Source organism: Phyllostomus discolor, chromosome 4 (genome assembly GCF_004126475.2).
Source record: "Phyllostomus discolor isolate MPI-MPIP mPhyDis1 chromosome 4, mPhyDis1.pri.v3, whole genome shotgun sequence".
NCBI classification, from domain to species: Eukaryota; Metazoa; Chordata; class Mammalia; order Chiroptera; family Phyllostomidae; genus Phyllostomus; species Phyllostomus discolor.
Window position 1 is genome coordinate 156003728 of NC_040906.2, and position 13147 is coordinate 156016874.

General features: G+C 36.9%; 1 protein-coding gene and 1 long non-coding RNA gene across 3 annotated transcripts in view; both read left to right on the plus strand.

Annotated features, from left to right (window-relative positions):
* The first annotated feature begins 468 nt into the window (after nucleotides 1-468).
* LOC118499913 lies at nucleotides 469-4129 on the plus strand. Its single transcript, XR_004902451.1, has 2 exons — nucleotides 469-557; nucleotides 3612-4129. It is a non-coding gene; the product is annotated as an uncharacterized LOC118499913 (long non-coding RNA).
* Nucleotides 4130-5876: 1747 nt separating this feature from the next.
* The window catches only part of MANEA (mannosidase endo-alpha), a 41254-nt gene continuing 33983 nt past the window's right edge, over nucleotides 5877-13147 (plus strand). Inside the window, exon 1 of one of the 2 annotated variants that reach the window (XM_028510356.2) lies at nucleotides 5877-6027. Coding sequence is in view for 1 of the 2 variants with exons in the window: in XM_036024486.1 (XP_035880379.1) it covers nucleotides 6574-6580 (7 nt within the window). In the remaining variant the exon portion in view is untranslated. Of the gene's footprint in view, nucleotides 6028-6204; nucleotides 6581-13147 lie in introns of those variants that run through there. The other variant, XM_036024486.1, reaches the window with a different exon arrangement.

Consider the following 13147-nt stretch of genomic DNA (forward strand, 5'->3'; position numbering starts at 1 on the left):
CATGGAAGCACGCACTGGATAAATGAACTTTGTGGGGAGGTTATTCATTTGTTCTTTAATTATTTACCATCCCAAAATTCTTCTTTTAAAGGTGTATCTGGTCCCCACTTTCCAATAAGGAAGCAAAAGAGGCTGACTTCCGCCTCAAGAAAGCTAAGGAGATACAGACATATATAATCGAGACTTAGCTAATCAGATTATTCTACACAAAAATTTGAATCCTGAGGAAATGAAGTAAATAATGCAGGCAGAATTGAAAAAAGATTATTCGCAATGGTGTCAGAAACACTGAGAGTATAATGCAGCACTGAAAGTGGGCCCCAGTCTGTACTGTTGCGTGATGCTGTGCTCCCAATTGCCCAGCCCTTCTAATTTCCTGTCCACTGCCATTGTCTAAAGAACCAGCCTTCAATGCCATGCTGTACTCTACTCTGTAACCTTTCACATAAAGTCTATTTGTGTTTTAGTTTCCAGATGCAGTTTCTGTTGCTTGCAAAAATGAGCTCTGACTACTGTAAGTAGGAAGGAGATGGACAGGAACTGAGAAGACATCTCAAGTGAGTGGAGTGATAAATAGTTATAAAATGACTTGATATGTCTAGGAGATGCTAGGATTAGAGAGGGGAAAGACATAAAATGTTCAGAGGACATATAGGATAGTTCTAAGGCTAGAGCAAACAACACATATCAGGAAGTGGGGTTAAATAATAATGACTAAGTCACCTCATAGTCTTTTATTCTTTTATCCCCCCAAATAAATTATCTGTTGAATTCTTCTTATATGTCCATAACTTCTGTCAGCTCTGGAAATATAAAAAGAGCAAAGCCCTTGCTGTCGATAAGATGCTAGTCTTTTGCATTGCGGTAATGCATTTCAGGGTACAAATTCCCTTCATCTTTCAGTCTGAACATTTAGATCACTCTCTGTCTCTCCCTCCTTCTCCCTCCTCTTCCTCCCCCCTCTCCTCTCTCAAGCTAATCATTGTCACCAATTTATTATTTTAAAAACTAACAGACATAGAAATTCCAAGTAATATTTCCAATATCATATAATCCTAGAAGAATGAAAGTAAGAGAGTGTGTATGTCTTGAGGGCAGTATTCCCCATTTTAAGACCACATAACTATTTGTTAGTTATGGTTAATTATGATTTATGAGTTTATCATAAAATAATATAGCATAGAAGAGAGGGAATGGAAAATCTACATATGAAAGCAGAAAGGCTGGTTCCACGAAAGTCCACCCTGGTAGTTATCACTTGACCTAGTTGTCCCTATGCAATTATCAACTTGGACTCTTACAAAGTCCTTCTTCCTGGACCACACAGGCCTGCATTAAAAGTCTGTTGCTACAATTTTGATAAATCTCTTGAGACCATAATCAAATAGAAGAGGGTGCTGAAAGCACAGAGTGGTGTAAACTTTACTAATCACAAAAGGAACATGACAAAATTTATCTCTCACATCCAAACAGACACTCATATCTTACTTTCCCCAAATTCCCCATTATTGTGAGAGAATAAAAGAATCATAAAAGTATGCAGTAGGCTATAAGATACAATTACAAAATACAGAGCTGGGTAATAACACTACTTACATAGCACTGATAAGGAGATTGTCCAAACCTAGCCTTCACTCATAGTTGGATGACAGAGCTTCCTAAGCCACCTACAAACCACAACAGCATATATCTATCATTCTACCAGCAGTATTGCTGTAGCCCTAGTTTCCTAAAGGGTCTTTATATGGTGGTGTGCTGTGCTAAAGTGAAATTAATTAGCTAGGAAGAGCTTCTCCTGTGGGGTGCCACTGTGTTACACGTATGCCAAGTTCCTGATCTCCTTAACCCTAGGATTTATTATATAGGGTCTGCAATAGTCAGAGCTAGCTATGAGATCCATCATGGCCATTGCAAGCAGACCTCAATGTTTGACAACATTATTTTCTCTGTTTGAGACAATGTGAACAAGGATGGGAAGCACTATATAGAATCAACACTCACTAGCCTCTCTAAACTAAGAACTCTGAGAGAGACTTGTGGCACAATCCAGTCAGTTGCTACATAGATGTAAGTAGAACTCTGCCAGGAAGAGCTAACTGGGTCATGGGCTCCCTGATGGCAGCTATAAAACATGGGTGTTCTTGGGCAGACAATCAATACATGTACTATGACCAGGATAGCAAATGACAGCACTTGGAGTACTGCCACTGCAGCCAGAGAAATGTCTCAAACATTGGTCTAAGTTTCAGGCTCCAGACATAGTGGAGGGGCAGATGTTCAATGGCACCTGGTGTCAGACTAGGGGAGTCAGTTGTATGCTACATTTGGAGGAAGCAATTTAAAGCCCTTCATTCTGTCTCCATATTAATCTTAAAGATGAGCAGGCACATGGACTATATTAATGGGGCATTATAGGAGTACCTTGAATGATATGCTTTTTATTGAAATTACACTGGTCTTTGTACCTATCAATGTCAAATACAATTTAACCAAAAGAATACTTAATATCTCTAGGGCTAGGACCAGGAGTATACTTTGATGTCCGCTCCCCCACAAATGATGTTGGGAACTTCCCTGCCTGGTTTCAGAAGCTGTAATACCCATGGCTAAGGCCAACTAAGTAAAAAGACCTTGGGACCATAAGCCACTAAGGAGACAAAGCTTATCTCCTTGGCAGGGTCACAGCCTCCGCCCCCTTTACTTCACCCTGCTTGGCCCCAGGTGGATGATTGGTTAGCCAATGACAGATAAGATTCCTCAAGGGAGGGATGAACTAAGACAGGCATGGTCATGAAGGGACCCCCAGGGAAGCACTTGGGGGGGCTATAGAAAAAGGGAGTGATGGATACTCACCCCTTGGCTTTGACATAGCCTGAGTCTTCATTCTGTGCAAGAAGTCTCCTAATCTCTTGACTGCCTTACTTCCCCTGCCTGACTTAAGCTTGAAACAATGTCAGAGGGCAGTGCAGCCCTGGGCAGGAACAGGCAGTTCCACAGGGCAATCAGGCCTAAGAAAAAATGCATAACATCCTATAAAACCTGCTTTGCTAAGAATGTCCTCAATTTTCTGATAAGGGTCCAAGCGTGAAATGAGTTTGTTTCTCAAAGTTTTATGGCCCTTTAGCTAACTGACCCTGACTCAGAATAAGCCCTCATAGTTCTTTGGATGTTATCTATTTTTTGATCATTACTGCCTGACAATGATGAATGAAGACCTTCCTTGAGGTAATGCTCCCAGAAAAGCAATAAAAGCCTGTCCAGGCAAGGGTCAGGGTGCTTTCTCTCTCAGAGAGTGGCCATACCATCCCTTTTCTCCACAAGACTTCTACAGTCCATTGGATTTTGCTCATCTCATTCACAACATATGGACCCCACTGGATAGAGTCCGCATCAAATGGTATTAAGGAACTTGATAGTATATAACTGGCACTGGGAGAAGACATCCACTGAGCATTTGTTTTACCCTTCTGAACACCTGAAGTCCTATGTTAGACATATGTTAACCACCATTTATATTAGAAACTGGAAGACTGATGTGTGGCAATATTCTTAAGATGCTCTCATTTCCATGGCAAAGCCTTTATGCTCTTTTGTTACCTTTCTAAAAACAGGGACACTCCATAGGAAAGCTAAACTGCAATGAGATAAGCTACACTATTTCAAGACCTTGGATTAGACTCAAGTATCTTGGTAAGGTCTATGTATCTCCTTCTCTTTCTCTACCCTATTCACTGCTGAGGTAAGTCCTGTTTGTTGCCTATCCAATATCCATTCTTCCCTTCATTCTTAGTAACAGAGCTCTGATTTAATTGGGGTCACGGGAATCATGAGCTAAGGTGAAAGGCCACATTTCTAAGAGTCCCTTGCAGCTGGATATGGTTAAATGACTCAATTGCATTCAATTACATGAAATAATAAATTGTTGAATGGCACTTCCCAGAAAATTCCCCAACAAGTAGCTGGATGAGCCATCCTGGCCTTTTCCAACATTTCCTGTCATCACCTTCCTTTTACTTGCCAACTGGGATTCAGACAAGATGTCTAGATCATAGCAGACATCCTTAACTACAAGGCAGATGTGAGGATGAAAGCCAGCATATTTTGTCAGGATGGAAGCCAGAGACAAGGATGGTAGAGCAAAAAATTTAAAAAAAATACAAACATACATACATAATACATAAATAAATAAAATGAAAAATAAAGTAAAATGAGGGATGTTGATCTATTATAACTGTGGAGTTACCATATGATCCCCAGAATCCTTTTACATAAGAGAGGAGCTGAGCTTTGTCTTATTTGCACAACTATTGAGTATTCTGTTTTATATAATTAAAGCTAATCCTAATTGGCATATTTCCTTGCACACTATATATTTTGTGTGTGTCTGAGGCTCATTAAAATGGATACAGGGAAAAGAATGGCTATAGGTATAAAAGTCTGCATAAGCCTGGGAAATAAGGAGAAGGATCTTTATCGCTAATGCCAAAAGAGAAATGGATTCTGTTGTTCCAATAGTAAGACAAGATAATCTGCAAGGATTTTATGGAGTGTAGACTGTTATAAAAATAAGTGGTAATTAGGAGAAACCAAAGGCTACTACTAGGTTAATGCATTAGAATTTGATAAGAGAGAAGAATTTAAACTTTTAAAATACATAATTATATATAAATTAATTTTCAAAAGCAAACAAGCCAACTAAAAATGAGACAAAATTGAGAACAGGCATTTCACAGAAACACAAATGGCCACCAAGCATATGTAAAGATGTACAACCCCATTAGCAAGAAGAGAAATGAAAATTCAAAGAGGTTATTTACAGTCAAAAGTTTTGAATCTAACCATTGCAGGTATTATAATATGGGCCAGCTTAATGATATGTAATGGATTTTTGTATAGGTAAATCTCAAAAACCTCAATGTGTAGTGAAAAATGAAGATTATGATGCATTATATAAAATACAACACCAGAATGTAACTATATTTTAATGAAATCGTACATATATAACTATTTTGCAAGAAAAAAATAAGGAAATGACTCAAAATTCAGATAATGTTATTTCTGAGTGGGAGAGATATACTTTAGGAAAGGCCTTCTTATAAAGCTTCAAAAATATTGGTGTTTTTCTGCATCTTCAGCTCTGTAGTGTACCTGGATATTCTTTTTATTACTGTTATTTAAGTATGCAAATATGGGATGTGTTTATATATACATATTTCACAATTAAAATTTTTTAAAAATTCAGTCAGGTTTTAAAAAGAGCAAATTGAGTAATCATAAAGTTCTAGACTGTGAATCAAGATTTCCTTGTTACTATGTAACCAAACAAAATAGAGAATTCTCTTGGCTTCTGAGGCTGATGTAAGATGGAACCTTCAGCTGTAACCTCTATTTTAAACGTTCTTGTTCTTCACACCTGCCTCCCTGTTTTCAATTATTTCTGTAAGTATTTCAGTACGAAGGTGATTTTATATAATACTTTGCAAATTAAATGTCATCTTCATCCGTCTACTTTGGTTTTGCAAGTCAAGTTTCCATTTAAAAAAAAGGCAATGCTGTTCTTTAAAAAGTTTGAAAACAACCAGTGTGCTCGAATTAAATCCAAATTTTGAACACCTGTTAAATCATCTGTCTGTTACTTAGTAAGAGCTTCCCAGTGCAACCTTAGTGGACCCGTTTCTAAGAGAGCGGAGAGTCATCACCTATCAAGGAAAAAGAAGATGGGACGCCAGCCCAACTGTACTCCGCCCCTTTTCCCCACTAGTTCAGGAAGCTTGGAAAAGCTCTACAGTCTTTCAACCACTCCCCAGGTCCCCACAGTCTCCGAAGTCCTCGGCTTCTGGCCAGGGAACCAGAGCCCCGCCCACTAGTAAGCCCCGCCCCCAGGCCTGAGAGCTCTGCGAGCGTCTTTTAGGAGGAGGGATTAGCTGTGCTCGCAGCTGGCAGCAGTGGGTCCTCTGTCTTTATCCCCACTCTGTACCTGAGTCTTAGCAGAAGACTCTTTGCTGGTGGCCTGATTCCCACACACCGGTGAGTAACCCCCTGGGAGGGGGGGAGTCGGGCCTCCAGACACGGCTGCGGCGGGCGAAGGGCCCAGTGCCGGCGCCTGCGCGCTGGTCCGCCAGCCAATCTGCTCTCCGCTCCTGCCCACGGCCTTTGACCCTGCTCCCTCTGTGCCAGCCCACAGAGGTGGCGAGCTGCGGTCCTCCGCGCAGTGGGCCATCCGGTTCCCACATTGTTAGCCCGTATTTTTTGTCTGGGCTAGTTTTATTGCCTTCTACCTAACTTTATTCCAACCGCCACTTTGGAATGGAACCTCCTCCCCGCACCTCGGTTTTCCTCTCCTCGCCCCAGCAAATTCTGGCAGTGACTGAAGCCTTTCCACACCTTGTTCCTTTATCCTCACACCTGCAGCCTGGTCTTGAGCCTGTGGGGAGAGTGGAAGGACCTAGGCCTACTGGCTCGGGTGCAGCGGGAAGGTGGCGGTTGCCTTTATCCCGGTGCCTTTAGGCGTCAGCAGAGGAGAGCAAGGATGGCGAGGCCCCATCGAGATGGTTTTTCCATTCCCCGGCTAAAATGTTCGGTATTGTCATCATAGACTTATCTTTTGCTAAGTCTCAAAATGCAACTATGCTGGACTAGTTTTTTTTTCCATTTTCCAAAGGAGCAAATTGAAGTTCAGGCAGTTACGATTGTTTTGGTTTCATTATTGCAAAACCCTAGAGATAGCTGTTAAGGGAAAATGTAGAAGTGCTTTAAAAAAAGGGAGGACAATGTTATATGAACTTAAAAAAAGGAAAATGGGCCTGGAATGGGTTGTGTTAACGTATTTAGACAATAGTCTGAAAGAAAAATAATAAAATTTAAAGATTGGTAATAGTAAGTCGCATTGCCAATCATTTTCATGATTATATATTACTCCATTCATATTAAGCTATATGTAAACCCTGAAAAAATGGTGGAGTGCAGTGAATCTTGAGACTTTTAGGCTCCCGCATAAAACATTAGTCACGTGATGAATATTAAGTGTATGATCAGAAAATAAGCTGTTTTGAGATTAAATTTGGGCTACGGTTTATGAGTAGGTAACATATAATCACTGTTTACTAGTCCATAATGTTTAAATGAAAATAGGACCACGTGTTACCAGTTTTCATCTGTGTCACAAAAATTACAGTGTTATATTCTATTTAACTTGATTTGTGTGATGTATTGTGGAAAGGTGGAATGGAATAAGAGCAAAAGCTTTTAGTTCTAGAGCCAGAATTGCCCTGCCTCTTGCTAGTAGGTTAACCTCAGACAGATTACTTAACGATTGCCAGCTAATATATTTGGATAAAGTTATCAGTTGCTCTGTACCTTAGTTCCATCATCTGTAAAATGGCATTAAAAATAATTTCTGCTTCATAGGTTGTTGTGAAGATTAAAATGGAAGGATGAGAACTTTTGTTAACCAAAAAGTACAAGTGTTTACTTAAAACTGACCTGGGCAGGAAGCCTTGCTACAGAAACTGATCTTGAAAGTTCCAGATGTGTCTTCTAGTATTAGTTCTCCAATGGCTTCTTAGAAAATAAAATTAGAAAACAATACTAAAAAAAAGCACTAGATATCTGTATGATTTAATAATGGGTAATTAAAAAGTGAAGTCTTTTTGGCTTTTCTCAGTAACAGAATAACAGCAAATACTTTTTAAATTTATTTACTAATTTCTGTATTGTATTTTTTAAATTACCATTTAGTCCCTTTATACCGCCCCCCTTGCAATCACTACACTGTTGTCCATGAGCCCTTTTTTCTTTTTGCTCATTTGCAGATACTTTTTGAAATAATTGTTGATATCATATTGTTTTTGGATCTCTTGGAACTCATTGCATCTCCATGTCAAAAACAGTATTTCAAAGATTAAAAGCACAGAACACAACTAGAAACCACAGAACTTCAAAAGAACCTATTATACGATGTAAACTGCCTTTTGAAAATAACAATTTTCAATAGCTGATACCAGAGCAAGTTCCTGCTATGAGATATACATCTACAATTAACTTGCTTTTTTTTCCTCTCAAGTCATTTCTGAAACTTATTTCTTTTGTTGAGGCACATAGGTACTGGATTGGCCAAAAAGTTTGTGTAGTTTTTTTCTGTAAGATGGCTGTAGTAGTGCTTAGTTGTCTTTAACATCATTTGAAACAATTTTATTAGGTTGTATCATGACAGTTTTCATAAAAGCATGCATTTAAAAAAATCAAAATGGCTAAATTTTTGTGCAGCCATTTTAATATTGAAGAGGGAAGGAAATATATATTTTTGGTATATTATGCTTTATTATTTCAAGAAAGGTAAAATGCAATGCAACTGAAACACAAAAAAAGATTTGTGCAGTGCATGGAGAAGGTGCTGTGACTGATAGGACATGTCAGAAGTGGTTTGTGAAGTTTCTTGGTACTATTGACATTTTGGTCAAATAATTCTTTGCTGTGGGGCTGTCTTACCCATTGGAAGATGTTTAGCAGCTCCCCCTGGCCTCTACCCTCTAGAAGCCAATAGTGGGATATAGCCAACAGAGTCAAAATATCCAAATCAATAAAGTTATTGGTGAAAATAAAAAATATGTCTTTTATTTTATGGAAAAAACTAAACAGACTTCTTGGCTAACCCAGTAGTTCCTCTACTCCTTTCATGTGAAATCATTATACCTATTAGACATTTAGGGTCATTGTGGTTTTGCTATGGTGGACATGATAATTTTTATTAAAATAGAGTTTTTTAAATTGGATCTATATGTCTATAATTCTTCTTATATAATAAGTTCATTATACACTATAAACATGTTAAGTATATGTATAGTCGTAGAATCTGTCTGTACAGATACTGCCCAAATATGGGGTCTGGCAGAAGTAACACCTATTTGAGCATGGTTGCTAGGGTAATAATATGGGTATAATAATTTATAGTTTTAATTTGAACATTTTACCTAAAATGTCATATGGTATGCTTGAGTGGGATATTGTTATGTTACAGAAATTACATGTTTATGATTTTGTAATAAAAGATATTTGTGCCTGACACTGTATCTACCAATGTCAAAACCAAAGGGCCAAAAATTAAATTGTTTAAGCTGAACACTTAATGGTCACTGACTATGTATAAGAAATATTGGGCTCTTTTAGACTGTAAAAATAAGAGCTCCATTTCTGGACCTTAAGGGACAATGTAGTGGGAGATATAATACATGTAAATAGCATGATGCCATACAAAAGAAAGGGATGCCAATTGAAAAAGCAGATACTGCTATATAGAGTATATGGGAAAGTGAGTGATTTTCACTCTGGAACCATTAGAGGTACTAAGGAGAAGAGGCAACTTTTCAGCTTTGTCTTGAAGGATCAGTAGTAGTATTCTAAAAGTCATATAGAGAATAGGCATTTAGAGAGAATAAACCATGTTTTGGATGTCAGTTGTTTGCCAGACACCCACCTTTGATAGTACTCATTATCATTATAAATGTTTGCTCATATTTATTCAGTGTTTATACTAAGCCAGAATGACTCTTAAGAGTTTTATAATATTAACTTATTTTATCCTCACAAAAATCCTGTGAGTGAGGTAATAACTCATTGGCAGATGAGTATAAAAAGCAGGGGAAGATCAGGACGCTTGTACAGGTGAAACAGCTAAAAAAGGACACAGCTGGAATTTGAACTCAGGCATTTGAGCTGCAGAGCCTGTACTTTTAATCACAATGATCTGCTTGCTACCTTATGATTGAGAGGACTTACTGTTATTTGAGACATGAAGGTTGGGATAGAACCAGTGGATCAGCTATAACAATGTGATTTTTTTTTTTAGGTAAGTGAATTCAGTAATGTTAAAAAAAAAAAAAGGGCTGGGGGGCCAGTTTTAGAAATTACATTGACAGGTAAGAAGGAAAAAGGAGTCAACTTCCATAAATGGATTTTTTTTGCATGTGTTTTATGTTTTTTATATTCACCTGTAGATCTGAGAAGTGTATATAACAAGTATAAAAAATTTCAGAAGGTTTCCTATATTTCTTTACTTTTTATTTTTAAATCCAGTCAGTACTTACCAGTTGATTATAGCCAATACCTTTTACATCTTCATTCACATACACTGCAAGTCCTCACTTATGTTAAGCAAAACAACTTAGAACAAAACACATTTTACACACATAGACTAATTTATATAAACAAGACTTAAATTCCTACATCTCATCAACATAACAAAACAACATTTAGCAAAAACAAAGTTATTGGAGGATCTGCTATCTTGGGCAACAAAAAACCGTCACAGTCAAATCCCATGCAAAGTAATTATAGGAAAAACAGTTAACATATATGTAAACACTGAAAGCATGGCAGAGATGCGATCACAGAATATTTGACAACTAAAACCTAATATTTAAGTTGAAGTAAAAAAATAATGAGGTATGAATAAATAAGCAAATTACAAATATGAAAACTCAGAATGAGGTAATAGTAATCAGAAAATAATTGTAATTGACAAAAATTGCTTCATAATTTTTTAATACATGAAAACAAGAAAAACTCAAGAGTTAATTTCTTATGAAAAATAAAGGGTAAAGAGAAACTTCAAAATTCAAATAAAATGCAGAGGTGAAAAAGAAAGTATAGTTATTAAAGTTCAGCAAAAATTTAATAAAAGTAGTAGGACTTTCTGTAGAAGAAAGGCAAAGCAGTGAAACAACAAATTTAAATTGCAAATTTGCTGACAATAACGAAGTAGATGTCAACATGTTAGCTAGTTAATGGGAACACAAGGGAGTTCCTTTATGATTGTTTCTATTTTGGCTGTGAATTGTAAGACATGGCTATTTGAAGACAATAAAAAGTTGGTGTAGTAGCAAGTTTGATGAAAAGAATGAGAAGAATGAAATCTTTTTAGAAAAGTGAGGATACTGGCGTATAGTAATAGGATTGTTAAGTAGTCTGGTATGCTGATTTAAAACTTAGTTATGAATTAAAAATAAAAAGTCAACATGGTTGTGTGTTTTTCTCCAGTATCTTTCGGTGATTCTAGATCAATGAAGATAGACATTTTCTTGAGGTGTTCCCATGTAAGTATTAGGAAAGGAGAAAAGTATAGGGAGTCAAGGGTATTTGCAAGTGAGTAATTACAGTGCTGGGCCATGGAATATAAATTGTGTCACCAGAGATAAAACATGAAGAAAAGGAGCAATAGCAAAATTGTGGTAGTCAGTGCGTTGGACATCTCAGTTAGGTTGAGGAATTGCCAGAATGAGAATACTAGTTAGAGGGGATCAAAGCACAGAAGGTTATGTGTAGATAAGAAAAAAATGAAACTAGAGATTTTGTCAATGACTGTAAATGAAAATGACTGTGACACTTGAGTGTGTGAAATGGGGTGGAAGAACGGATCATTAGGAGTGAGGCAACCCGGACTGGGAGGCTGAACTATTGGGTGGGTCGTCCATGTTGGGAGTCACTAAAGAGAGTAATAGACATTGGGTAGGAAAGCAGACAGATGGTTGTTACAACCATCATTAAATGGGAAATTGTTAGATTCAGAAAATGATAAAGTTTGGTGACTTGAATGTCTTTTTTTTAATAGGGGCTTCATCCTTCTAATGTAAAGCAATTGTGCCAATATTTTGTTTACCCGAATAAGCACTGTCCTCTCACTTAGGTCCAGTGTGGTTCTAACATGCCGCTACAGCTTTGCTCTTGCCTCACCATCTTGTTCTCTGTGCTGCAGCCAAAGTATGCTTTATCATTTCATGTCCAGTATTTTTGGAACATTCTCTGACTCCATTCTCTTCTTCCTAGGTTTTCCACTAGCCTACGCATATTATATTCATTTTTTCATGATTTCACTGTTTTTCTTGAAGAGTTTTCTTCAACTCCTTAGTTTATGTGACATTTCATTTCTTTGTGTGCCTTCCACTTCTCTCTTGGCACTTTTCTTTTGAGTTATAGTCATCTGCATGTCTTGCCTTTCTTCATGGACTCCAAGTACCTTAAACATAAAAACTGTGTTTTATTAATCAGCCTCGTGTACTACTTTTTTACATAATGTATTTGCTCAATTGAAAATGAGTTATACATCTTTTTGTTTTCTGGAGGATTTTTTTTTTTGATATTTCAACCAAATAAAATAAATTTTTATTTGTTCCCGGAAGAACAATAAGGATTCAAATCTTAAAGTCAACTATCTCTACTTTTATAATGCTTGTTTTAGCTTAAATCTTATATTTTTTATTTATTTCATGACATACTTGAATGAGTTTAGCTTGGTGTGGTCACAGTGTATTCATGTAATAACAGTATTAAAATATAATAAAAACTTGATGGGGGGGTCCCTAAATTAGACTACTAGGAATAATAGAAAGTATTACTTTGATACCTTATTTTCAAAGTTTAGGTAGGAGATTATTTGACACAAAAGCGTTTTTATCCAACTAGTGAATTAATATAATTATGAAACAAAATCTCAGACTCGCCTACCTATTCCTTTGGTAAAAGTCCTTTTTCATGCCTTTTTACAAGAGAGAAGGAACTGATGTGATGGAGGGCATGGAAGGGGGAGAAGTGGGACACCCGGTATGGTGTCAGAGAAGATGTAGTAATCAGTGTTGTTTTCTATGTGTCATATACTTTGAGTTATATATAACTATACGTATTTATAATATATGCAAATAAATGTAAGGTATACATACATGTATAAGATTAACATGCATATTATATTCATATGTATGTATACATATATGGCATATATATGGTATGTGGATATACCGTATTAAGTAAAATTTTGAAACTGGGCAAAACAATATTACTGGTTAGGATGCTTATGTTTTGGAAGAACTATTTAAAAAGGTGAGGGAATGGTTAATAGAAAAGTCAGGTGGTTTCCCTTAAGTAAGGAGAAGGAGTAGGGCTAGTGACAATTAGCCACTTTTATTTGCCAGATAAAAGCTGGCAATTTTATTTTTGAATGTTTCTGTTGAATTTTAGCCTGTAAAGAAATAATTCTTTCTCATCTTAGTATTTCTTGCATATACACATAATAGAGGCATCGGTCTGTAGAAAGTTGTGTGTGACAGAAAATTTGCTCTACAGATTAAATTTTACTTGTCTGTCTTTTCTATCATGGTTA